Genomic DNA, 27,769 nt, shown 5'->3' with positions numbered 1-27,769 from the left:
GAACACAGAATCAACGTTTTTGTCTGAAATGTCGAAGAAGGAGCAGCGGATTCTGAACGTGGAGCATATTTGGGTGCAATTCCTGTGGAGGGGAATGGTTCGCCTGCTTTGGGTCCCATCTATTAGAGGGGAAGCAGTTGTCTCCTCAGCTTGGCTTTGTGGAAGCAGAATACGGTCGGCTCGGTGGGAAAATCAGGGAAAAATCCACTTTCCTTTAGAGTTCTATGGTTGTCCGTCACCTCAAACAAAGACGCAGTCGCTCTACGGTTGCCAAAGAGACTCGATCACGTAAGAAAGGTGTCTATTGTGCCGGGAAACATCGGAGTGCTTTTCCCTCTTTACATTCCCGCCAGGCTTACTTTGGTGCGTCCAGACGTGAGTGTGCAATCTGCAGGCCGTGCCTCGCTCTCAGACCTCATGCTCCGCGTCACGCTCGTACGCCATGCGCTTGTTTATTTGCGAGGGAATTCTCAGCATTGCTTTCACATGATCCAGCGTTCTATCAAGTTATTTCCCTCCAATTTCTTTTATTCCCCTTCCAAATAAGGCTGAAAAATTCCACGTTTGTCGCATTTTAGTGCTGTTTATGTAGAATGAATGAAGAATGTGAACCTGGTGCCAGTGTTGCTGAATCATGCACCTATTTGAGTTACGAGTGTGCCTTCTTTGGTGCACCCTTTCACTCACACTCTCTCTCTCTCTCTCTCTCTCCCTTGCTCGTCCCCAGTGCTCTGTGATTAGCCAGGGTATCAGCCCCTGCTCCACACTGACCAGCAGCACGGCGTCGCCCAGCACGGACAGCCCATGCTCCACGCTCAACAGCACAGCCAGCCGCCCCCCGCTCAGCCGCTCCAGCCCCTGCGGGACCATCACCAGCCCCAGCTCCACGCTCGAGAGCAAAGACAGCGGGATCATCGGTGAGACACACACACACACACACACACACACACACACACACACACACACACACACTCGCTTAACTGAAACCTCTCGCTGTTGATGGTCCCCCAACATCAACTGCCACGATTCAGGAAGAGTGCCAGCAAACTGCGCTGTGAGGCTGCCAGTGAAACAGGCAGCTTATCTGAATGAATGAGAGAAACCCGAGCTATCGATTCTCTGGACCTGATAACCCACGGGATCTGCTGTCAATTTGGCGAGTCGGTGGCAATTCTAGGCTGATTACTGACTTTCACCACTTGGCAACTCGCAATCAGATGGGGTTTGAAATGTGCAGGATCACTATGAATTGGAGTTTCTTGGCTCTTGCTCTCATTTCAACAGCTTTGGCGATCGTTCCTTTTGGTGATAATAGCAGCTTAGTGACCAAGTTCATTACTTACATCCTGGAACGCTGGAAAAAGAAGAGCCAGGAACACAAACGCAGAGTCACAAAGTGGCTGCTGTAAATGTGTTTATATGTGTTTAGTTTTTGTGGCATTTATAAGGCGATAATTTGAGTTTGAAAGAAGCTAATTTGGTCTCTTCTTTGCCCCTCGGGACTCTTTAGTGATGTCATCGCATCATCAGAGCTCAGCAGCTGAAACTGTTGCCATTGACATTCAGATCTCGACCCTCATACCTTTTGCGCCGTGCTCTTACAACGGCCCGTATTTGTGAGGCGCCGAAAGAGCAAACGAGCGCAAAGCGGTGAGCCGAGTCGATGGGCAACTAGGTTAGGCTCTGCTTTACCAGAAAGACATCAAAGTGCCGCTCGTGCGTCGCGCTTCATGTTCTGTGACTCTTACGGGTATTAGAGCAAACGACATCCAGGCTGTGACAGCTGTGTCATCTCCACAACACAAACGCACAACTGACGAGCATTCATCTGGAGGGACCGTGTCGTGGTGTAAACATGGTAGAGTACCGACTGCGCTGGAGTTTGCTGGAGGATGTCTAAGAATAGCAGCCATTGTATTGTACCACTTGCTGGCAGGAATGTCTGAGCCTCGTCCATTATTGCGATTGTTTATATTTATTTTTCTCGACACTTCTTAACAGTTATGAGTAACCCCAAGTTCTGGTAAACGTCTGCCGGGGTGAAGTGTTTGTCAGGTATTGTAAGATATCCTCTTCCTGCCAGCTCCAGTCAGTAGTTCCCGCGCCAACAGAGAGTATCTAGTCGGTTGGTGTAGTCTAGCAGCTACTTCATGAAGTAAATGTCTGAGCTTTACACCCTGAAAGCCAATTGGTCACTGGTTCTTAAGTGCCAAGCTCAACGGTACCCAGCTGACAAAGGCCCATGGGTTCAGACTGAGGCCAGTGAGTTACCAGGCTAGAGAATGTGACTCACTGGGCTGAGCAAATCAGTAACTTAGACGTGTGAGTAGATCCTGATAGAGAATAATAAGGAAAAGCTCCATTCAGTGTTTTATATTTACGACTCATAAGTTGTCAGCGACTGGGTTTTGTTAAGCACACAGGGACTCATTCATTATTCATTTATGTATTTTTGTTTTCAGGTTTTTGCGAACCCAAAGGTATATGAACCAAACAAGAGCAGTCCGTCTGAATCATGACTGTGTGTGTGTGTGTGTGTGTGTGTGTGTGTGTGTGTGTGTGTGTGTGTGTGTGTGTGTGTGTGTGTGTGTGTGTGTGTGTGTGTGTGTGTGTGTGTGTGTGTGTGTGTGTGTGTGTCGACTCCCTGACCTGTTGTGAATTTGCAAGCAGACTTTGGGTTTTTTTTTCTTTCCAGGAAGAACATTTTAGCCGAATCCCAGAAATGCCGTAACTTTGCTCTTATGAACAGGATAAGATCAAATTTGTGTGTACGCCCGGCTGATGAATGAGTCCCATTAACTGTAAAAGCTTCCCAGCATCCTTCCTTCGCCGCACAAACAGCTCCTCCGACCCACACAGACTCACTCCTCCGCGCCAGGCCGCCTCATCCTTACCGTCCTTTATTATGCTTATTATTTCCCACAGAGCTCCTCTTTCCTGATTTCTGAATTGTCCCCGTACGTGCATTTTCCGACGCCGGGCGAAAAAGCCCCGCTGATGTGCTCTCAGCCATTCGCCGTCGCCGTTTAAGCAACTGCGTTTCAGTGGGATTGAAGCGTTTGTGTCAGATCGTATTCATCCTCCGCCATGTGTCAACGCTTCCGTTCACACCGAGCCGTTTCCGTATCGGGGAGCATTGAGGTGACAGCTACAGCAGCTCGAGGTTGTTCTCTGTTCCTGCTAATGGGCTTGTAAGACATCTGGATTTACATATGGTGACAGGAAGACTTATTCTTTCCGATTATTAAACCCTCGGCAGTTTCTCCTCTCCGAGCTCCCCCTCGTCTGTACAAATATTAGCACGGTTGAAGATGGGTTTGGAATATTATCTGTAATTGAATTCCTTCCTCTGTCGAAGGCCATTCTCAAGGCATCTGTTGATTTTGAAAATGGAATTATACCTCTTTCAAGTAGTGTCAACCCTTTTCATACGCTTCTACAAAACCAAGGAGGACATCAGGTTTTATGTTCCTCCGGGTATTTCGGTGCTGTCGTGCTTGTTTTTGTTCCATGTGATTGTTTTCAAAGACTCGTTCTATCCCCCCAGAGCAGTATCATAGCTCGCTGCTCAATAATTCATAGCGGGGGTGATGTACCATCTTCCAGCATGCAGCATTGACATTGCACCACGCCGCTGACCGGGGTGTGACATACAGCAACCACCTCGCTGTAAAGCAAAGCCTCCTCTCTCATGTCAAATCAATACATGACTCAGTCTCTTCCGCCCCCGAGCTGGACGGCCTCGGAGCGAGTGAGCGCGGCCACACACCGGTCAAGTCCGCAACATCCTGCCACAAGTTTGATTCCGAGATGCGATTTGTGTGCCCTGTTGCATGGTGGGAGGCGGGATGACATTTCAAAGCCGCGTTCATTATTTGGTTTTGTATTGTGTGGAATTGGGCAACCTTTGACATCTGTGAAACTGCTGCTCACAGAGAGGCGGAGAGACGGACCCTGAACAGGCTCACAGCAGAGACCGCAACTAGGCTTTCTTACCGCTAAACCATAAATACGCTAGAGTTTAAGTAAAAACGATAATGTACCCCCAGCTCACCCTACATGACTGATAATACAAATCACTTGATCCGGGAGGTCGGTTCTTCGGTGGAGACGCGGAGACTTAGAAACGCTTGAAATTGTTTATTGTGTGAATGTCATGAAAAGTTTCTTCGGTGTAGACGCCTCCCTGCCGAACAGCGTTTGTAAATCCTTAACGCCTCCACAGATCCTGCCAGCTGGGGTGGGGGGTGTGGGGGGGTGACAATACGTCAGTCAGGACAATAAGAGCAGCAGAGGGGAACGTTAGTGAATGGTTTTTATTCAGGTGAGGTAATTGGACAGGCGGCTGAATGAACGGTGACGTAACTGGCAGCGCTGACCTGACGACTAGAAGTGAGAGATAACTTTGGAGGATCAGGTCAATGAGTCTTCCCCGGTAGAAGTAAAGCTAGACGTTTACATTTCCATTGAAGTTTGTGATGATGCAATGTGCTGCAGCGTCATTATGTCCCGATCAGCTGTGCGAGACGCAAACACAGCCACCTAGTTAGATTGGCTGCGAGGATGTGGCCTAGAAACGCAGCCTGCTTCAGTCTGATACAATGATGCTGCATCCCCTCAGTATGACATCATCCACTGTCCACCCGTCAGTTGTTTCATAGGAATTGCAGGTGGTTCTCTTCAGATATAAAGTTAGGAAATAACCAGGACCACACGGTTATTTATCCAATCTAATATTTGTGTTTGTGTGTTCATGTGATCATCAATCACTGGATGAAGAGAAACACAGCAGCTGTTTGAGGGCAAAAGTTAAGATTTTGGACTTTACAACACATACTATGGGGGAAGCCAGGTATCTGCCAGGTCATCCTAACCTTGAATTGGGACACAGGTGTTATATTTTGGTGATTTATTATGGCTGTAACTGTGCCTGAACTGTCTTATTAAACCGCAGAAAGTCCATGAACTTTCGAATCACCTGTTGCATGATTTGGTAATGGGAAAGGAGGCAGAAAGCACCTGCACACACACTGACCAGGTGCTAAGATGAGGAAGAAGGTACGTACAAGAAACAGCAGTCGTTTGGATTTGCATTTAACTGCAAATACAAGCACAACCATAGCTCATGTGTTTTGGATTTTAAAGTAAGTGACGGCGAATTGCAGACCCTTCTGATCGCACAGGCTGCCAGTGACAGTGATGTGGCTTTGAAAGTGCGCCAAATCCTATTTAGATTTGCGTATAGTGTACAATAAAAGACATAATCAAGGAGTCGTCGGCTCAGGAAATGACCACCACAAATCTCACTCATCACAGCCGGCTAGTTTTCATTACTGTGAGCAATTGTAGTTGTAAATATAAAATCAGATGGTGAACACATCTGATTTTCGATAAAATCAATGATTAAATGCAGGGAGTACTTCAAAGTTACAAGTTCTCCCTCACAGCTCATTATTTTGAAGGAAATGGCACCTAAAAAGTTTTTATTACAGAAAAGAACATGACACTCTCATCTAGCTTGCGTCTCCCTCTGTCCTCCGTCGCTCCCTCCTGCTGATTTCATCTCGCCGTCTCTCTCTTTCCTCAGCCACCATCACTAGTTCGTCTGAGAATGACGACCGCAGCGGCTCCAGCCTGGAGTGGAGTAAGGATGGCAGCCTGAGAGGCAGCGGGCGCCATGGCCTGGCGCAGAGCGTGCGGGCTGACACCTGCTCCCCCGTGGCAGAGGAAGAGTCCAACAGCGCCGGTGCCACGCCGGCCGACACCCCGTCCAGAACGGACCAGCAGCAGCAGTCCAGCACATCAGCGGGGACGCGGGGGCCACCGAGTCACACCGCCGAGGGGCCCATTTTGTACGCAGCGCAGGCGTCTTCCTCCCTCATGATGCCCAGGCCCAACTCCGTCGCAGGTAAGAGCCCTTGGTTGTTTTGAAGACGTCTTGACATGTAGGTTGCGTCACCGTGTTGCGCTGTCAGGAGCGCTCGCGGGGTGTGAAGCTGTGACGGGACAAGCGACTGAGGCGAGCTCGGCATGTTCCGTCCGCGCAAGTGAGGGACAAAGACAGCGTCGGTGGACATATGAGATGCCTATTCAGCAGACTCACTGAAGCTCTCACAAGATCAAGAATGACAGAGGGAAGCAGTGGACGGAGTGAGAGGCTGTTGGGAATCTTGAGTGTGTGAGAGAGAGGGAGAGGGTGGGAGAGAGAGAGTGCTTCATTTTTCAGGGCCCAGGTTGTGCTTTTCAAAGAGGCGTGGGTAAGAATGCAGGGGTTGGGGATTAGGCAGCTGTTGCGTGTTGTGCCTCAGCCCTGCCATGTCGGACCCAAAGCACAGGCCTGCGTTTGACTGATCTGTTCTGCATTCCTGCCCTGGAACCTCCCCGTTGTGCCTCAGCTCGCCATTTCCACACAGCTGTCACAGTTGTTGATATCCCTCGCTGCCCTCCCTCCCTCCCTTTTACTATCTTTTCCATTCCCTTCATTCCTTTACCCTCTTCATCCTATGGCCCCTTTCTTGCCGCATCTTAGTCGCCGGGTCTTTTTTTAGACGCCTTCCTTCCCGTCTCTTGCTACTTGTGCTCTTAAGGCAGCGTCAAGCTCACCGAAAGTCCAGATTTGGAGGGGATCACGACTACAATAACCAAGCTTGAAACAATACCAGGCAGTCGAGTTCCAGACAAACACGGAGCCTATAGGCTGGCGGAGACCAAGTTGAGTCATTTGAACAATCAAATCCTCCTTGAGTGCCCCGCTTGAACTACAATTTAATCAGTGTCAATGCAATTCAAAGTCATCCACTGTATACTTTTATGATATTGTTTGACAGTCTTCTAATTTATACCCCAAGGATTTACTCAGGAAATGACTTTGTTTGACTTCCAGAGCAGGACGTGAGTAATTGATGAAAAGTGAAGTACTGGAAGCTCTCGGTAAGGTGATCATAACAGTAAATAGAAGGTGAGACAAAATCACTAGACCTTAAAGTTACAGTACCACATCTTTTTTTATGTTGGTTTTGCTGAAATCCTTTTTTAAAAAATCAATAATTTCAGAGATTGAATATGCATCTACAGCAAACTACTCTTCTCTCTTTGTATTGTGTGGTTTGGAATAAGACAGTAAAGTAAACATTACTCCCCTCTGCAGTATCCATCCACAAGCTTTGACATTGATGAAATAGCTGTTGGTTTGTGGTCCGGTGCCTCCACGCTGTTTGTTTTCTGTGTCAAAGCTCAGATAACGCAGATATCACACACACTCCGCTTATTTCCACTTTTCTATATTTCACAGACTTTGCGTTTGCACAAGACCACAAATCTCCACAGCTCACGGACGCATCTGAACCCCAAAATGTAAATGTGTTGTAGATTAAACCCAACATCGGGCTTAACAGCGTCAGACGGTTGTAAGAGTCCAGTTGGAGTTTTACATCTCGACATTATTCTACCCGTGAAATCACCCTGAATGGCACAGACACACACTGGCTCCTAAAAGCTGACAGACCAGGGAATAATTGGCCGTATGTTCCAAGTGTGTACGTGCGTGCGCGTGTGTGTGTGTAACGGCCCGTGCGTGTGCTCCAGCAGTTTATGGGCTGATGTCATAGTTATGCAGTGTTGCCCTCCAGGGACCTACAGAATTCACACCTCGGATTTTACGCCGTGTGACAAAAACCCTCAATGATAACCTCAAGGGCACGGCCACGCAACTTCATTTGTGGCGCAACACCGGTCCATGCTGGCGTGATGGCGCACCGGGGACAGTGTTACCACTATGCTTTAAATAAGCAGAAACGTTGCTTTCGAGGCTCAGCTTTTGGGTTTAAGGGCTCATAAACTCTTTGGTTTCAAGACTCTCACCTGACCGCTGAGAAGCATCTAGCTCTCAGTTTTAGAACCTTGTGATTTATGTAGAAAATGGGGATATGATCACTCAGTCTCACTCTTAAAATGGAATCAGATGCATATGTAGAAAACCAAAGGATTTTCTAGTGCCTAACATTTTCTTTACAGTTGTTAGTTTCACGTCGTGGTTAATTCAGGAATATTTACAATATGCGCTGTTTCAGGAAGGGTAGAATGCTTTTTCTCATTGACCACTGAACCCCTCCTCCGTTCTCTAATAGGTCTAACAATGGCGTACTCAAATGATGATCAGTTTATGAAAGGGCGTCTTTAAATCAAACATCTCGGAGGCCTGCAGCAATCAAATGATGGCAGCCATGCACAGATGTTAGACTGTCTGCAACCTAAACACCAATACCCCCCCATCTGCCAGCATGATGTAAAAACAATGCAGGCACCATTATGTGTGTGTGTGTGTGTGTGCGTGTGTATGTGTGTGTGTGTGACCAGTATGGAAGCTATTTACAGGGTACTACCGCCTGGGAATAAGGGAAGCAGAAAGCATTATGACAGACGGGGCCAGATGTCCTTTGATTTTGTGTTTCATCATAGCTAAATCCCCCAACACAGGTGTAATCTTGTCACTTGTTAGGGATGAAACGGAGCAAAATATACAGTATGTTTCACATTTATCTGCATTATCTTGCCTTAGCCTCAGTATCATTCCCATGTTGTCCCAGGCTTTAAACTGCTTAGTCATTACAGCTGGGAAAACTCTTCCACAGCTTGGCTCAACTTCCACACTCCTGCAAATGTTGTGCAGTCTTGTCTGAGGACACGTCTGAGTATTTGAGCCTGCTAGGATGAAGGCCAGAGAGAGAGAAGGAGCGGGCCTGAGAGTTGGATTTGTGTATTGGGGAGGAATGGATTGCAGCGCGGGAGATGAGGCAGATGAAGTTGTAATGTCAGGTCGCGTCTGAGAGTGAGCGGGCCATAATGGAATCTCCGCTGACTGATTGGTGTCAGAGCAGTGGAAGTCACAGAGCCCTCGATCGGCGCATCCTCCTCGCACGCTGCGGCTTTCTGTCGTGGGCGAGCTTGCAGAGCCTCTCTTTGTAGAACAAAACTCCACAGGTTTGCCCCAAAAAACAAAGAAATGTTCTTTTCATGCCGAGACTTGGTTGTTGGTGTGTATTCTCAGGTTCAGGGTGAGGTCTCTGGTTGCAGTGCAAAAAGTATAGAAACAAAGAAGCACATGATGCAGCAGCACAAAGGCCGAATGTTTCTCCAGGAAAAGTGGATTTTGTCCATCTGTCTAATGCCAATCAACAGCTATGTCACCGGCTCTCTAGAATGCCATCTATGTAGTAGGAATGTCCACATATTACCCAGAAGTGTCATTTGCACTGCCTTGGTAATAACACACACACACACACACACACACACACACACACACACACACTGGCTGGGTTGTCATTGGGCCGCTGTGGGAACCCGGGCAGCACTGTGTGGAGTCTGCATCTGCTGTGTTTAGTTGCACAAATGTTGGCATGCACCACCTGTCACAATGGGGCGGGGCTAAACTAGAGCTGTTTCTTTGTGTACTGGTGTGTGTACATGTATTACTTGGTGGGGCATCTGTGTGTGTGTTATTATTTGAACATGTCACATATGTCACATAAGTTCACATTGTAATCTGGTAGTTGTGATAACAGTTTCGGTAGCTGTTAACATCTCCAGCAGACATCCTACCCACTATGCTCTCTGCCTCTCCTCACCTCCCGTTATGATTAGGCGGCTGTAGCTTCCATAGTCATTGGCTGTGATTTAGTGAGCAGTTTAACTTATCGGACATTCCTCATGATTGATTAAAGAGCCGTTATTTTGGTTTGTTTGAATGTACTTGAACCAATAAAGTAAAATCTATTTCAGGCTGAAGGGTCCTGGATCATTGAACTGTCAAGTGTGTAGAAAAGTCTAGAAAGAATCTGAAACAAGCGTTAACTTCAATTTGGAATGCAAGATCTTAAGGCTGACAACAAACTAAATGATTTGTTTGGATGGAGATGTATTTTTTTAAGTCTATTTTTAAGTCATGTGAGGTCAGCTTCTGAAACAGGCTCCCAGAGTTGGAGGGGCCATATTAACTGAGGCCGCTGGAATTTGGTGGTTTTGAAATCTGCGCAGAGCCTGTGCTGCCTGTGGTCGGGGTTCTCAGACACAGAGAGTGAGTCGGGGTCACTGCTGCGCTGCTCACAGCTTTGGTCTTTTGAGTGGCGGTGAGGGACAGCACACACACACACGGCTTTGGTCTTTTGAGTCGTGGTGAGGGACAGCACACACACACACACACGTTTGTTTGCTCTTCAAGGTCCTGTTCTATTCATGCTCTTCAATACGAACTGTCAGCAAACACCCTGGAGGATATGATGTGTGTAGATCAAACCCTTTGACAACAATGTGAAGGTAAGGTCCAGGTTCTATCAGAAGTTCTGCGGTCATCTGCACCTTCCACTCAGACACTCTGGGTGCTTTCAAGGTGTTTACTTGGGTCAGACCGCAATTTTCTCAAATGATAACATCTTGTATTCCAAATTGTTGACAGACTGGAACAGAGAGAGGCAATATGACTGATGTGCTGTAAAGACCAGTGTTCTCTGTTTGAAGCGGCGCTGTCTGTTGTCATTTTTCAATCGGGCCAACTCAATGTTCGGAGAGACCATAGCGAAAATCCAGCCTTTTGTGATGTCTCCAGGTAGACCCGAAATCCATTCACTTGCCTCTGGCTACATGTAGACATCGATCTGTGTAGTTCAGAGATAGCAAAGAAGAGGATTGACAGCAATACCCATTCACATCCTCTGGCTTTCTGGAAAGGTCACAGACACGTCGGCTAAAAATGGCCTTTCTCCGAGAATCACAGGTACCTGTAGGTCACAGCGGGAGCGAAATAAAGATCTTTTGGACAGATCGATCCGCTCGGTTATGAAGAGGCATTTGAAATTCAGCTCTGTGGCACTTATTGACAGATCACAACTTCGCCAAGATAAAGATGAATACCCAGAATAGCCGCTCTCAAAGGCACAGTGTGTTAGCCGTGATTGATTGACAGGAGCCCACTATTGAGAATTGTGCAGTAGCAGTCGGGGAACTTGGCCACTGTTATTAGTACGCCGTATCGCTTTATGTCCAGTTGGTTCTGTTGAATCCATCAGCTGAAAACCACAAATCAACCCAGTAGACATCTGGTAGTTGTCTTTGTGGAGTTGCCTGCATTTGATCCAAATGTCTGATACTTCCTCCCTCTCCCCGCTGTGTACATCATCTCTTCTTCCTGGCTGTTGTCTTTTCCTGCAGTGCGATGCAGGCCCGGATCTGGTATTTGCTTGTGCATTCGCTCGCCGTGTATGGAATCGACTTTGAAGCCGATTCGTATTGTGCTTTGCCCCGCAGTGTCAGTGGGATTCTGCCTATGCCATACTAATGTGCAGGAACACAGGCGGCTAGTGGACCTCCTGCAGGCCTCCAGGCTCGTCCTCCAGCAAAATGAAAACTGTATAAGTATCCTGTCCCTCTGCGAAATCAGGCAGCTCTGACTCATGAGTTTCCAAATGGCTGTGCAAAATACATCTCTAGTTTGCAAATGTAGAAATAAAAATGCAATGATATGTCTGCATCAAATTTTATGAAGGACCCTTCTGTTCCGACTCGAGCAGCATCCGTCGTCTGAAGTTCAACTTTCTGGGCAAACGGATGTATTTTCATGTTTAAGTCGTGGTGAATCAGGCTCCTCAGGCTCCTCAGGCGTTATTTGTGGGGATTTCCGATAGCGATCATCTTCTTTGGTATTTCTGATACCTCCCTCTGGTCATAATTGGTCCCTGCATCCCCGGTTAGAGTCCAGCGGGCCAAGCTCAACTCCTGTTTTGATGTATTTACGACTTCCTCTGCAGTCGGAGCAACACGTCTGAACTCCACACCAGTCGGAATGACCAAACAGAAAGTTCTCCGTCGTCCCTCCCACTCAGACCGAGACGTCTTTGGCTTCTTTTTATAGCTTCATAAACTACGGAGCCACAGCCAGCTCCTCTTTCTTTCCATTGTTAGCCTCTTTCACGCCGCTTATAGTATAAACAAAGGAGTTGATGAATAGTAAAGGCATCAGGAGAAATGGCATCTTGAGAGATATTAGAGTTGCCATGGCGACTGGCCGCGTGTGTGTGTGTGTGAAAGAAAGTAAGTTAAGTTTAACCCAATGGGGATTCTGACTTAACGGGTCAGGGGAGGATCGAAGGGTTGTGTGAATATATTGAATACAGAAAATTAATTCACCACCACTGACCTCTTCAAAGAATGAGGTCAGGAGGGTCACAGGATAATTCAATATTTGTCTCTTATACATCTCTCCTGTGTTATTGAATGATGTCTTTATTACATTTAAATATATATTTATATTCAAAAAGATGACAAAAGGAGAGAAGTTAATATGATGTGATGACAACCTGTGATATGTCATAGTCGTTATAGTTTTCCTAATACCCAGCATGCAGCAGTGTTCCATCAGCCTCTACACCTGAGGCACAAAAGAACTCCACAAATGATTGCGTTACATTACATCACCTGGCAGGATAAACTCCGCTAAACACTTTCACCAATGATCAGTAATGACGCGTAACAGTACATCAGTTATGACAATAGACACACACCGATGACAAGACAAGTCCTCTGCTCACAGTGTGTCACACTCACATTAACAATATAATATAGCTTTTCACGTTAACGCTGTCATTTGTATCACAACATTAAACGCGTCCTCAGATCCCACAGCCTTATTCAGGATGAGAGTCAGATCTGTGTGTGTGTTCGGTGTCTTATGTGTAATGTTGCTCAGCATTTTGAGAGAATTTCACATTTACACACAATGCAAATTGTCCCCTGCGTTCCCCCCCGCAACTTGAAAAGGGGGCAGCGGCACTGATTGTATCCCTCAGTAAAGAGGGAAGGGGAGTGAACACTTTCTTGTTCTGTCATGGGAAACGAAACAGATGGATTCAAAGGGCAAACCTGCCAGAGGAAAGAAAGAAAGGGGGGGGGGAGGGGGGGGAGAGAAAAAAGAATCTTATTTTCATCAGAATTCTGCCTGACATGTCTGTGCTGCTTCAAAGTCAGCGAGAGCCCCGGACTTCAAGGTATCATATGTGCGTTTTATCAATCAGGAGGGTGAAGAGGGTGAAGAGGGTGAGGAAGGCTCTGCGAGAATAGCAACGGAGCGAGGAAATGGGGGGTAATTTTTTGTTTAAAGTGTATAAAACAAGAGCTACCATTTGAAAAGGGGAACAAATGAGGATATAGGACGCATCATCACTGACGGGACTAGACGAATAGAAACTCAATGCTTCCCACTGATGACAACTCATTAGTATCTTCATCTTTTGCTCATTGGACCCTCATGCACAAAGAAGCACAAATCTCAAAAGAGGCTGAAGGGAGGAAATAGGCAGAGCTCTCCATGTGGACCACTGAGCTCAGTGTTGGGCTGGAGTGGTAAATTGCTGCATCGAGGTCTCTCTTTTTCTCTCCCCCCCACACACACAGACACACACAGACGCTCAGCCTCTCTCTTTCTTCTCCCTGCCTGTCATGCACTGTCTTTACAATCCTCCGTCCTGGGTTTCGCGCTGTTACCGCCTGTACTTTCACATCGCCTCCCCTCAACCCCAGCAATCAATGATTAATGCTACAGTAGGCGCCTTGCACCAGCTATAATCAGCCACACCGGACTCTCAGCTCCCTCGGTTCCTCCCCTCCTTCCCCCCTCCCCCTCAGCTGATTGCTTGCCCAATGCCATCTCTCTTGTGTAGGGGCTGCCGGGTGACATTCTCCCGGAAATTGTTGCATTCGCTTAGCAAGCGTAATGCCGTGAATGCTGACTGGCTGAGCGCTCGCGAGGTAGCGGCCAAGTTCACCACTTCATCATCTGAATGCTGCCAGTGTGCGCCGGGGGGCAGAGGGATCGCTCGGGGCGGGGGGAGGAGGGGGTTGGGGTGAGCTCATCCACTTGCAGAATTCCCCAGAGTTTCTGGGGTCTTAACCCTGCTCGGGCCAAGCAAGGGAGGACAAGGGCTTCGGAAATTCCTGCTGTGCTTCCAGGCACTCCGGCTCTCTCTGCTGATGGATGTAAGCCGTGGTCTGGTCCGTTTGCTCCCCGCTCTGACTGACTTCAGACCCCAGCGTGTGCTTACTGTGTTTTTGTGACGAGCTATGTTTAGTCCAGTACAGTTTTCATTCAGAGCACCATTTGTTGCGAGGAAAAAGTCATTAAGAAGGGCCCCTCTTCTATTCCTGTCAAAAGTTTCATTGACGGCAGCTTCCTCTTTTGTCCACTGATGGGTTTTAATTAGTGGGACATTCCAGAGAGGAAGTTCGCAAAAGACAGAGGGAGCGAGGGACGGAAGAAGAGAGCGAGTGTTTGTGACTGCAGAGAGCCGAGGCTTTGATGCTCCCCTTCAACGGGACCAAGAGACCATGAATCACCATGGTGATGGTGACAGTGAACAGCCATCAAAGGACAGTTCCACTAACACACTTCTCTCACATGTCTAGAGGCCGAGGCTCACACTTTAAAGGAGAGTGTGAATTGCTCTGTAATCACTGGCTCATTAGTTGTAGATTTTTTAAGACAAAAATGAGACATTGAGCATTTGGGGGAGAATGTTCTGGTGAGAGTGTAGGAAATCCTTGGAAACATAGATAAAAATTTTAATTGCAAGCATTCAGGCCCTAATTACACCTCGGATTATTTTGTGATCCGTATCCAGACGTGTCAATCAAATAAGGGGAAAAAGCACACAGCAACACATCGCAGTCGGTGTAAATATGGATGTGGTGTCTGCAATGCGATTGGCTCTCAGGCAGCCGGCCAGGTGTAAAGACTCTCCACACAGCCAGGACCCATTCAAGAGATACAGCGTTTGAAAAGGTCAACCTGTCTCATCTTCCTCGCTCGGCTCAATCTGATTAATACAGGGATTGGCAGCTGTGGTCTGACATCATCGGCACCAGGGCATTGACAGCTCGCACATTAGAGCGAGCTGATCCTTCCTGCTGAATCCGCTTGTATTAAAACAGTCAAACTACACACTTAAATCTATATAAGGTTAACATTTCTTAACACTGTTTTAATAACACTCTGTGGATTTCTTTCAGCTTTGCTGAGAGAACCGTATGCAGTCTAATTATGGGAGCATAAAGAGAGTAATGTGTGAGTAATTCCTTCAGCATATCACGGGAAGCTGTGAAAATCCTAATCGTTCCTCCGTTTGCCACACTTGCTCCTTCCCTCTGTGTGTGTTTGTAAAGGGTGGATAATGTTTTTCAGTTGTCTGCTGTCTGTGCCGCCTAGGGCGCGTGTGTCTCGGCACACAGACGTCTCACTGCTGTGCTGTGTGTAGCTGTCAGCTCAAATCAAAGGAACAGCCAGCGTCTTAGGCGCCCGACTCAGGGACACGCTTTATCCTCTGTGCTATGGCGCTACCTGCCCTGCACCACCTCCTGCCAGCTACAAGTGCCAGGGCGCGTTGGCGAGCACGTCTCAGAAATGCCGAATATCCAACAGAAAGACGGGACAGTATGTTTTCTGTCTGTGTTCTGTGACTCTAAACTGAAGTTCACTGTCTTCATCTACAGCCACCAGCTCCACTAAGCTGGAAGACCTGAGCTTTCTTGATGAACAGCGCAACACACCCCTGCGAACTTCCATCCGCCTCCCGTGGCACAACACAGGAGCGAGGCCCCCTCAGGACTCCAAAGGTAACTACTGCTGCTGCTGTGACAGATGATGTGTTGGTACATACAGTCTGGTTTGGATTGTTGCCATTCTGTCACAATGTCAGCATGTAACTGTCACATACTTGTCTGTGCTAAATGTCATCAGACTAGAAATGAGTTATTAACATTGAATGAGAGTAAATGCTGCTGTCCACCTCCTTGTACATGCAGTTCAGACAGATTCAGCATGTCAGTGGGTTAATGAGTGTCCCAGTGGAGGCGTGCATGTCTCCTCACTGTACATCTGCTCCGTATGGGTGAAGATATTGAGTAGAACAGAGGGCTTCAGTTTAGTGTCCCTATCTGCTCTATTGTGTATTCTGTTGTTGTCTGTGCTGCAATTATAGCAAAGACATATGGAGGGAATTATCATGATTCTACAGTTGAGCAAATATACATGAGACATTGTGTATTCACAGTTGGAGGAGAGTCCCCCGGGTCAATCACATAGTCTATAAGCCTGAGTAAGTTCACCTCCTTCACCACCTCCTTAGTGTAGAAGAATTAATCTGAATGTTACAGACAATAGAAACAGAATTCATTAGAGGATATGGTTGTTAAAGTTTGACCACTTGCAGCTTAAGCCATTCCTTTGAAGAACACTGCATATGCATGTGTAGTTCACAGATCACAGAAAGCTTGGGTTCATTCCAAAAGCAACCGCAATGGATCTGAGAACATGGAGGAGGAGACGATACAAGAAAATGACCAATACATCCTTTGTTTGTTTGGCACCTCAGCTCGCTTTGCGCCGTATAAACCCGTGGACATCATGCTCAAGCCTCTGCTGTTCGAGGTGCCCAGCATCACCACCGACTCGGTGTTCGTGGGCCGCGATTGGCTCTTTCAGCACCTGGAAGACATCCTGAAGGCCAGCGAGCCGGCTGAGAGCCAGGGCGCCGTCGTGGTGGGCAGCGTCGGCTACGGGAAGACGGCCATTATCTCCCGACTGGTTGCGCTCAGCTGCCACGGCGGACGCATGCGCCAGATCGCCTCCAACAGTCCAAGTGCCTCCCCTAAAAGTAAGCATTTCAGTATCTGCCTTTGAACGCTGTTGTATTTTCTCATCAATGATTTAATACAATATCAATTACCGAGTTTATCCTCCAATACTGTAAAACTCTTTCCTCAGCAACTAATCGACTGATTTCACCATAATTTGATGACTATAAAGGTAATACTGACTTGTGTTTACTGGATGTTGAATAATGGAAGTCATGTGTGTATCTTCACACAGGTGGGGGAGAAACGATCACCGAGCTCCCTCTCAGCCAGCCGCCACAGCCTACTCCACCGTCCAGCACCACGAATACGCTGAGGACCAACAGCTGCCCGGGGACCCCTGAGCTGCAGCGGCGGAGGGAGGAGGCGGTCAAACGCCTGGCTTCAAAGGTCAGACCTGCATTCAGGAGCCCTTTAGATAAGGCTAACAAAAACACCATCTCATGGCGTGACCTCGGAGATGGCGTCCCGTCCTCAAAGATAAACGTAACACTTAATGTTACGCCCGGCGAGCTGCGGCGGTCCAGCAGACACGAGCATTTGAATGCTTCGGTTTGTTTTCCACAGTCACGAGTGGATGAAGGCGAGGAAAAGGGAGTGAATGCTGCTTTTCTGCTTTAGTGTCCACTCGTCTTAGTTCCGCTCTGCCCTGCATGTACACAACCAGCATGTGTGACAGTAACTTATGCATTCACCAAGGCTAAATGACTTCAAATGTATTACTTCTATGGTAATTTTGTTCTTGGGTACCGAGAGAGCGACAGAGTATTCAAATGCAGGCTGGCTTGATTTGAGCAGCAGTGGCTCTACTGAACCAGCAGCCTTGAGAAGCACTGTCGCCGTCGGAAGAGAGCAAACTTCCCCCTGATTCAGAGGCCAGTCGCATTTTCGAGGATGTAAAGGTTCCCATTCTGTGTGTTGTCATGGGAACCCACCAATGCTTTTGTCAGAAGAACCACATCTATCCTGAACAATGTCCTGTTTCTCACAGCCCAGAACATGGAGGCATCGGCTTCAAGGCTGTTTTTTAAGTCTTGATGCTCAGTTCCTTCTCTGATTCCTGGTTTTATTGACCTTAAACAACCTATACTCAAACAAAATAATAACACAAACTAATACTTTCTGAAACATCTTTAAAAATGACTGTTGGTGAGAGAACAAGAACAAGAACAATCCTTTATTCATCCCACGGGGGAATGTGTATTTGTGTATATGTGTAGAGTATGAAGATGAAGAAGTAGTTCAGTGATTAGAGTGTAGAAGTGAACCATCATAACCTCAGCAGGTAGAGTTGTAGGTCCTTCTGCACCGTGGAGTGAACATTGGCCTCCTATGTAGGCTCCTCTGATATTATTGACCTGAGAAACCTGACACATGTAGGCTGAGACGGGCACTGCGGTGACTTTAACACCATTCCTCTCATCACTTTAGAACCCATGTTACTCCACCTCCAGGTAACAAAAGGTTTCTATTTATAGTTTTCTCTGATCCTCCCGTTTTTAAATGTTGCCACTTTACGTCCTGTTATTGGTGTAACATTTCTGCAGTGGTTGCACGTACCTCCCGTCATGGGCCCCTCTTTAGCAGCGAAGTGATTCAGAAGACAAACACAGCGTGCCTCTGCCACCGCTGTAGTTAATGCGCCGGCAGCTTCACTTAATGCCTCCGAAATCACATTTAAATATCTCCCAATCCCAAACAACAAATGCTCAAAGCAATTATTCTGTAGAGGCTCCTACAGATTGCCGTGTGCCTGTGTGATGAGTGAGCGCGGCGCGCCATCAGGCAGCTTCCGTCAAAGTCTGTCAGTTCCTCCTAAACACTCCTGTGAAATTGCCCCCCGTAACAAGTGCAGCGACGCCGCTCCATTTTGTCTCTCATAACGCATTTAATGTCTTGCTCCTATTATACCGGCACACTTTTAGACGCTGTTTTGCACTCGCACTGCAGAAAGGTTCATCCCTCTGACTCAATCAGCAGATGTGTATGACTAATTGATCACTTGTTGTTGTGTTGCTTGTGTATTGAAGTAACCCTCAGTGCAGCATCTGTCAGGTATTTCTCCAGAAATAGCGTGCGTTAAAAGCAGGAGGTGTCTGTAACTCTGGCACGTCAATCGGCAGGACAATTTTTATACATCCCAGAGAATGAAGACGCGTCCTTTCTGGTCCCTCTATTAGATAAGAGCCCACTGTGTAAGCCGCCTGCGTCACCTCACGGGAACACACTTCACTGCAGGCCTTCCTTCTGCACAGCCAAGGCAGTTACTTGTTAGACTGCGAGGTTTATATTTCCAATCTTTTAAATCAGTGTTTTCACACGTCGGTAGGAATTAAAGGAAAGTTTCATCCAGAAATCTTAAGTGTTAGAATAGAATAGAACCCGACATGAGAGCTTTTTCACGCCGGCTCTTTGGGAGGCTGCGTTTGAGGACAGGCGCCTCTGCAGTGTCCCAGCTAGGCGGAGCAGTCAGAGGTAGAGCTGCTCCTCCTCCTCCTGCCGCCCCTGCAAGTGTGTCAGCTCCTCCAGGTTGGACTGTAATTAGAACCGAGTCATACGTCCCCAGGGCACCCACCGTTTCCCTTCTCCTTTTAAATTGGATGTCCACGTAACACCGCAGGAAGCAGAAGATCCTGCGTTCAGAGCCTATCCGGGGATCCACCAGCTGCTGGGTTAGCAGGGGCTCTCACACCTTCCCAGGCTTTTGCCCAGATAGTTAATCGTCATTTCTGTCACGTCGATCAAAACATACAAAAGCCCAGAAGGTTCTCTTAAAAACATCTCATTAACTAGGCTGAGAAACATAGTGGGCTAGAGGGAATCTGCAGGTGAAGCACAGTACAAGAATAATTCAGTAAAGTCAAGTCCTCCTCAAGTGTGTTTCTCTTTCCCCGTTGTTCCCCAGGTGGTGGCGTATCACTACTGCCAGGCCGATAACACGTACACCTGCCTGGTGCCGGAGTTCGTCCACAGCATCGCCGCCCTCTTGTGCCGAGCTCACCAGCTCACCGCGTACCGGGAGCTGCTGCTGAAGGAGCCGCACCTGCAGAGCATGCTCAGCCTGCGCTCCTGCGTCCAGGACCCCATGGCCGCCTTCCGGAGAGGCGTGCTGGAGCCGCTGGTCAACCTCCGCAAAGGTACCGCTCAGAAAGTCTATCACTTCTCCACTCGACTCAGGGCTCCACAATCATCTCAGCCTAGTGTCGTATTATTCCATCTCCATTTTTGCTGGAAGGATGTACTGCGCGACTTTGAAGATGGATATTTCCGTGTTGGGATTGTGTGATATTTGAGTGAGTTTGACTGACAGATCACATCCAATCATTTACAGTGGAATGAAACTGCTCCAGGAGGGGAAAGGCCCTGCTGTGCATTAATGCATACAGCACCGCTCTGATGTGTGTCCCCACAGAGAAAGAAACAGCTATTCAGCTCATTTTACACACTCCTACACACACACACACACCCTTTCCATTCTCCTTGGTGCTCATTTAAATCATTTTGGTTTTACAAGAATTCCTACAGAAGCGGAGGAATAAAGTAGCTATTAGTGTTTCAGCCGTGGCACAGGCTCACAGGCTCACAGGCTCTACTCCACTTCTCCCACTGCTGCCTACATGTTCATGTATTTACGGAATGAAAACAGTATGGATTAATACATCAATTAATACGTTTACTTAAAGATAATATTAGTCCATTTGTATTATGTATTGTATCCACTCCATTACAGACACATATCCACAATCAGTACATTCTTGGGACTGTTAAATAGGACTTTTAATGGGTTTAGATGGAAGTAAAGAGTCTCCCTGCTGTTTGTTGTTTTTCACACAGCAAATGTAATGTGACGTCCCAGTGGGAGAGTGATGCAGTGGATGGGTTATAGATGAATCTAAGCAAAGGTCCTCGCTCTCTCACTGCGCCACTGAGAGAGCTGCGTTTACTTTACTGCAGTGAAATAAAGCATGCGTCTGCAGTCCCAACGCGGAGCAGCTGCCGAGTTCATAACACACATTTCTCAGGTTTCCTACTGCAAAAGCTGAGAAAGAGCCGCGCCCGTCGCCAATCTCCTTACTTTATTCGGTTTATGTTTGTGTTTTACAGAGCGGAAAATTCCAGAGGAGGACCACGTCATCTTGATAGACGGGCTGAACGAGGCAGAGTTCCACAAGCCTGATTACGGAGACACCATCGCCTCCTTCATCACCAAGATCATCGCAAAGTTCCCCCCCTGGCTGAAACTGGTGGTCACCGTGCGCGTCAATCTGCTGGTAAGGGAACGCCTCCTCAACAAACCAGGGCGTCGCTTTCCCGTCGTCCTATAAAAGTTCAAACAAATCATCATACAGACACATTGTAAACTTTAACTTTCTAGTCTCTCCAGGAATTTTGCAATCACACGGTCGCAATAATTCACAGATGTTCGATCATTGGCTGTATTATTTGCACAAGCTTGCACTTTGGTCTAATGAATCCCTGCAATAATTCAGCAAAATGCAGCATCAGCTTTGTATCGCCCTCACCCAGCTCCAATTAAAACTTCCATAAAAAATCGTCAACAAAGCACGCGAGGAGTTGTTTCTCGGATGTAGAAATGTAACCCTCTGGTGCTCTTTGCAGCAGTGTGGAGAAACACTGAGCTGTCTGTGGCTTTTTTTATATTTATACCTGACTTTGAGTGCCCCGGGTTACCAGCCTGTGCCCCATGAATCACATGTAACCTTAAACCTGAAAGAAAAGCTTTAATTCTGGCTTTCAGTGCAGCTCAGACAAACACCACAGTCTAGAATGGAGGTTGCTTTTATTCTGTGCGTTTACAGTTCTTTGCCCCGCAGCCTTGTAATTGTTAAATACAGACGACTGCAGCGATGTTGCCTTAAATTGAGCCCTTGGCCCTTCAGTGTGGCTCGGCTTCATTTCATAATTCTTCCAGTAGAGTCAGAGAATGCGACAATGTCCAATGAAAAAGAAACAAACGTCAAAATGGGAGCTTACATGAGCTTCTGATGCACTCACTGACTGACATCAGGCCCTGTAGGTTTTGACAAGTGTGAAAGTTGAAAGGTTTACACGAGCTGTTCCCTCTTGTCATTTCTTTGCGCCATACAAGAGTAATTCCTGTCAAGCATATCTGGCAACATTTGAAAACGAATGGATGTATCAGTGACCCGGGAATCGAGACAGCATGACGGGGGAAAGAGGAGCGAGGGGCTTTGAGCTGACGAGCGCGCAGTGAAAGTGTCACTTGGTGTTTTAGATGAGGAGCTGAGCCTCACAGCGCTGACGTGTGAGTATCTGACAGGCCTGATGAGCCACACCAAGGCTTCTTTCTTCGCCGGGCCGCGGATAACATGGCAGCTGACTGACTGACGGGCAGAAATCAGAGTTATTGAAGTGATACTTTGGCAATTTGGCAAAACGGAATGATTTTCAGGGAGATGATACTGTAAGTTAGAGCGTTTTTGGAGATGTTAGCCGATCGTTTACCAGGTCCACTTGAAATGGATCTGCATGATATTTCTTCAACAGAACAAAGAAAGAAGAAAGGTAGAAGCACGGCACAATAAGAGCTAAACTTATCCTTTGGATTCCCAAATACTGCTGTGTTATAATGGCTTTAATGACGGCCTTATACTCCTAACAACACCCTGCATGTATACATATCACCAAACATTCTCTCAGCTAAAACACAGGCAACAGTGAGCGTATTTGTATCTAACTTAACTTTAAACTTCACCCTATAATAGCATTGAGAGGCTTTTCCCTGTGTTCCGCGGATTGTGTGCAGGTCTATTCCATTATGTGACTGTAAGCCGGAATTTAAATTCTCTTTACGGCAAACGAGCTAAGTCAATATTGCGACGGGTTTGCGTTTTGCATGCAGCTCTTCTCCTCTGTGTTGACGCTCGGTAATCCTCTCATGGTGAGGATTTGTCTGTTTGATTCACCGGTCTGCAGTAGTAACACAATTTGGTTCAATCCTGTCACACGCTGACGCAGACCCCCGGCTGAACTCGGCGGCACCTCCATGCGTGCATAATAGAGCCCGTGTGTGTGTGTGCGCGCAGGTGGGAAGCGGGCAGAGGGAGCTCACGTGCGCATGGCGGAAGGATGGAGCCTGTGGAAGGATGCAGGTGGTGAGATTGTTTGTCGCAGAAGGTCTTTACCTCCCCTCGGCAATCAGTGGGGGATCGAGCAGCGATGAGGAAGAAAAGCACATGCACATTGTACTCAGATGTCTGTCTGTAGTGTAAGGTAGAGATGTGTAGTGAGGTGTTTACGTGCATGATGACTATACAGTATGTGTTATGTTGTTGGCTTAAGAGATGAAGGTCACCAGGTGAGGAAATGCACAGATTGTAAATGGATGGAAGCGTTTACATGGACTAGATCAGCCGTCGCAGCCACATTATCTAGGTTTGTTACTCTAAGCACACCAACGTTGATTTATGTCCGTTTCAGTCTAATTATGGTGTTTACACTATGTCTGAAAACATCCAATTTATTGCCTTAATTGCAGAGTAGAGTCGGAGAGTTAATGTGCACACTGTGTTAAACTGGGCCGACGTGTCTCGTTCGACTTGGTTTTACGCTTTACAGTAGCTTGAGGGAGAAATCAAAACAATGAATCATTCACGAGGCCAGATAATACTCCAACTGAAGTATTTGCTTGTATACTTCATATTTCAAGACCGCGGCCGTGGTGTGACACAGCGAGCGGGCACATTCATAACGTCGGCCTTTGCTTGCCCCCGGCTGTACTCCCGACCCGATGTGTCGGCCAGATACTGACGACGCCTCAGCCGTCTCGTGGATTAGGATCGAGGCGTTAGTGTTTCTTCTGTCCCTTGTAATGATGAGGAGGAGAATGTGTTATCTCCACATGGTAATGTGTCTCCAGCTCCAGGCAGGCAGGCAGAGGATTGGAGGATTAGGTGCATTGATCCCTTCAGCCCCTAAGACTGATGTTGAAGTGGCATCTCTGGGATCCCATTCCTGGGAATTCCAGTGGAGACTTTAAAATAGGTTGTAGATCTTCAGATATTGAGGTTGCACAGTTTCGTACGACTCCTAACACCCTCTGCTCATTTCTTCCATAGGAGATCACCGCCCTCCTGCCCTTCTCCAAGATCTCCCTGGACGACCACTCTGACAACACCGAGATAAACAGCGACCTCAATGCCTACATCCAGTATCGCATCGGGGGCAGCAAGGAAATCATGAACAACATTAGCCTGAATGGCAAGGTGGACCCCGTCACAGTGGGCAAGCTCAGCAGCCACCTGATCTCCCGCAGCCTGGGATCCTACCTGTATCTCAAGCTCACCCTGGACCTGTTTGAGAGAGGCCACCTGGTGATCAAGAGCGCCAGCTACAAGGTGGTGCCCGTTTCTGTGTCGGAGCTCTACCAGTTGCAGTGCAACATGAAGTTCATGACCAACTCGGCGTTCGAGCGCTCGCTGCCCATCCTCAACGTGGCGCTCGCCTCGCTGCACCCCATGACGGACGAGCAGCTGTTCCAGGCCATCAACGCAGGCAGCGTGCGAGGGGAGCTGCCGTGGGAAGACTTCCAGCAGCGTATGGAGTGTCTCTCGTGCTTCCTCATCAAACGGCGGGACAAGACGCGCATGTTTTGCCACCCTTCCTTCAGAGAGTGGCTGGTGTGGAGAGCTGATGGAGAGAGTAGTGACTTCCTCTGTGACCCAAGGTCAGAGCACCGCTTTGCATGCACATAGCACCGCCTTTAGGAATCCAGAATGCTATTACAGGCATCTGCCATGCATCAGGAACATATTTCAAGGCTTCCAATGCGTCATGAACACACTTAAGGACAGTTAAGCAATCAGAGTAATGCTGCTGGTGGTGTGTGTAATCTGAAATATTCCAAAATCAGACTCGTGATTTGTGGTTATTTGAACTCGATGGAGGCTTGACCTGAATTGATTAAATGGAAGCTCTTAATCACAGCGTCCTTACAGTAAATTGAGAATGCTGCTTGGAGTACTGCTTGAAATTCAGACTAATATGCATGAAAGTGTGGCAGCCACTCAGACGCTTGGAAAGGAGGAGATAGCAGATGTTTCAGATGTGACATCATAGGCCTCGGATTCTTTACTTTTCACCGCAGGTCTTGAAATTTGAACAGGCACACAACAGCTTTCGATTTCTTCCATGTAGAAACGCAGGGGGGAAAAATTGTTCTAATCAGTAAATACGGCGTGACTGGTGTCTGCCAGAGAGGATCTCATTACCAGCACAGAATTATTCACAAGGCTGCTCCTCTAACCTTCAGCAATCTCTGCTGCAATCAGAGTAACTGCATTCACAAGGTTTCTTTCCACAGAGGAGCAAAAGGCTGAAAAGTAATATTTGTTCTTCAGACATGAGCTTTTCAGTGTCGATGAAGCCGCGTTTGGGTCAGAGGGAGTTGAACGACCCGAACGAAACAGGAAAATCATGTGAGATTCACTTAACGAGCAGAGATCTGTTGACCTGGAGTTCATCTGATTGGGTTGTTTTAAAAGGAATGTGATTCATTGTCTCCTTGTTCACTGCGAGGATAGGAGCTGAATTATGAATCGGCTTGCAATCTTTTTTTGACAGCACACTTCTTTTAAGTAAGGAACAAATTGGCTGCAGTATTTTGTGTATTAACGGTTCTTCTGTAGTCTAGTAGTGTGTGCCGAATGAACCCTCTTGTGCCTTCTGCAGTCAGATATGATAGTTTTGAGGTTTGCGCTTTAGGATGCTGGCCCCCAAACCCTCATTAGACTCATCACTCATTCACTTTAATGAATGATGTCACTCTTCACAACCTCTGACACAGCCCACCTTTACATTCAGGCCTTTAATCAGACACAAAGAACCGGCCAGTGCAGGTGTAGACAAAAGCAGCAGAACGGCCCGATATCCCCCTTTTTAGGGGCCGACGCAGCGACACACTCAAAAGAGGAGACGTGAATAAAGAGAATCTTAATCAGATCAAAGCGGTCTGCAATCATGCGCGTACTTTTAATGAAGGCCCGCATTAATTAAGATGAGATCGAGCCTCGGTGATGAAGGGAAGGAGAACCAAGGGGTTTGAGGGGCACAGTCCTACATTTTGAGCTTCATTTTCCATAAGGGCGCCCATGTGCTCTCCTCATTATCATATTATTGAACCGTCCTCATCGCCAGAGATTGACCCTGGTGCTGTAGACCAGATGAGACCAGTGACACTCATACACAGTACATACATACACCATGAGCGCTCTGATGTACGGCTGACCTCTCTGGCCTTCTCACCACAGGACCGGCCACGCTCTCATGGCTTTCATGCTGTCCCGCCAGGAGGGGAAGCTGAACCGGCAGCAGACGATGGAGCTGGGACACCACATCCTCAAAGCTCACATCTTCAAGGTACGCGCATCTGGCCAAACTGTCCATTCCATCCCTGGTTGGAATTTCACAGTGTTTGATGCGGGTTTGTGTATATATGTATGTATATATGTACAGTAAGGTAATTTATGTATTAAGAGAAAAGTATTACAGAGGATAAGCCCCTGTTAGTGGAGAGGAGCAGCGAGAGCTTAAACAGCCCAGGGGTCATCGCTGCTGCATAAGCTTCACGTGTGCATTTATTCTGCTTGTCTACTAATATTATGTGTGTGTTTGCTCCTGTGTGTACCTCTGTGTGTGTGTAGGGCCTGAGTAAGAGGACCGGTGTGTCATCCAGTGTTCTGCAGGCTTTGTGGATCAGTTGCAGTGCTGATGGTCTTTCTGCAGCTTTGGCCTCCCTGAGGAACCTCTACACACCCAATGTCAAGGTGAGACCTCGTCACGTTTCTGTCAAATAGTGAATAGTTGGGGTTTTGTTTAGATTGCCAAAAAGACAAATACTTGCACAGTTCTAATTTGCGGTTGCATGTTTCTTGCCGTTTCTGTCCAAGCAGATTAGATCAGTACGTTAGTCTGCCAGGTACAGATCCTTATCTGAATCCAGACCAGATTCTGCCAGTTGATAGTCGGTGTTGGGAAGAAGAAAACAGTTTAGTTTTTTTTATTGAGATTGGTGGATTAATTATTGAAGTAATTGACAAAAGTATGTGTATTAATGATGTAAACTAAATCTGAAATCTCTGAAAATGAGTCCTGGATCTGCCCCTGGATCCACAGCATTGAAACTGACTGGGTGTTTAGTTTAATCTTGCTTAGTCACAACGAATGCGTGAGCGACAAACACATTAACCCAAAAGTCTGACATCACGCTTCATTTTATGGCACTAAGTGGACTAATCGTCATTTCTGGAATCACCTCAAATGTCCTCCCAGGACGCTTTTAAAATGCCACAGATGGTAAAAAAACAACCTAGGTTTTATTAGGAGTCTGTGGTTGTAGATGAACTTGTCGCCATGTGTGAGCTCATCAGTGGTGAACGATGGAATCCACAGTATGACAGCAGCAGAAGATGCCAATTGGTTGAGAATGATGCGTGTTGCTTGCCGGTGATTAGCTTGATGCATAGCTGTGTGTTCTGCTCTCCACAGGGCCACAAGGGACTGTCACTAATAAACTGCCTGATTAATTAAAAGTAAAATGGAAAACATAAATTACTGGCACGCACTGGGTGAGCCCATCTCGCCCAGGCTGCACTATAAATCTGTCACAAACTCACCAAGGAGGAAGGAGCAGAGACATTGGACTTGTCATTACTTTTTCTGTGTGATTTGAGCTATTTTTGAATGTTTTGCTTTATCCCCTGATTGTGTTTCAAGGCAGATTAAAAATTGTAAACACTTACTACTACTATTATTATTATTAAAACGTTCCTGATAATTAAAATAGCTAATTGGGGATTGATGCGGCCTTGGCAGATGTATTCATTTATTTCAATAATAGAATTCTAGTGCAGTGTTGCATGGGAAAGTAGCCAAATAACTCTGACACTGTTGTGCTCTTCAATGCTACGATAACGTTCCCAAAATGGAATCACTTTGCTATATTCGGTGTTGTGTCATATCAACCAGGACCAAATGCTGGAGTGAGTTCATATTAATGGATTTTAAAAACATCAAAATCAAAGTTTGGAAACATAAAGTTGAAAGTTTATGTAAA

General features: G+C 47.1%; 1 protein-coding gene across 1 annotated transcript in view; it reads left to right on the top strand.

The window, feature by feature from the left end:
* The window catches only part of LOC143009920 (protein TANC1-like), a 91,221-nt gene that overhangs the window by 49,920 nt on the left and 13,532 nt on the right, over positions 1-27,769 (top strand). The window contains exons 6-15 of the mRNA XM_076162019.1: positions 728-917; positions 5,588-5,908; positions 15,532-15,654; positions 16,413-16,694; positions 16,910-17,064; positions 19,580-19,811; positions 20,779-20,945; positions 23,775-24,382; positions 25,965-26,073; positions 26,358-26,480. Coding sequence (XP_076018134.1) covers positions 728-917; positions 5,588-5,908; positions 15,532-15,654; positions 16,413-16,694; positions 16,910-17,064; positions 19,580-19,811; positions 20,779-20,945; positions 23,775-24,382; positions 25,965-26,073; positions 26,358-26,480 — 2,310 coding nt within the window. The remainder of the gene's footprint in view (positions 1-727; positions 918-5,587; positions 5,909-15,531; positions 15,655-16,412; positions 16,695-16,909; positions 17,065-19,579; positions 19,812-20,778; positions 20,946-23,774; positions 24,383-25,964; positions 26,074-26,357; positions 26,481-27,769) is intronic.

The sequence above is a fragment of the Genypterus blacodes genome, unplaced genomic scaffold, assembly GCF_046128005.1.
Source record: "Genypterus blacodes isolate CSIRO-AG114 ecotype Tasmania unplaced genomic scaffold, CSIRO-AGI_Gbla_v1 ptg000118l_1, whole genome shotgun sequence".
In the NCBI taxonomy this organism is placed as follows: Eukaryota; Metazoa; Chordata; class Actinopteri; order Ophidiiformes; family Ophidiidae; genus Genypterus; species Genypterus blacodes.
The sequence above is the reverse complement of the archived record's forward strand: the minus strand, read 5'-3'. Positions and strand labels throughout refer to the sequence as shown.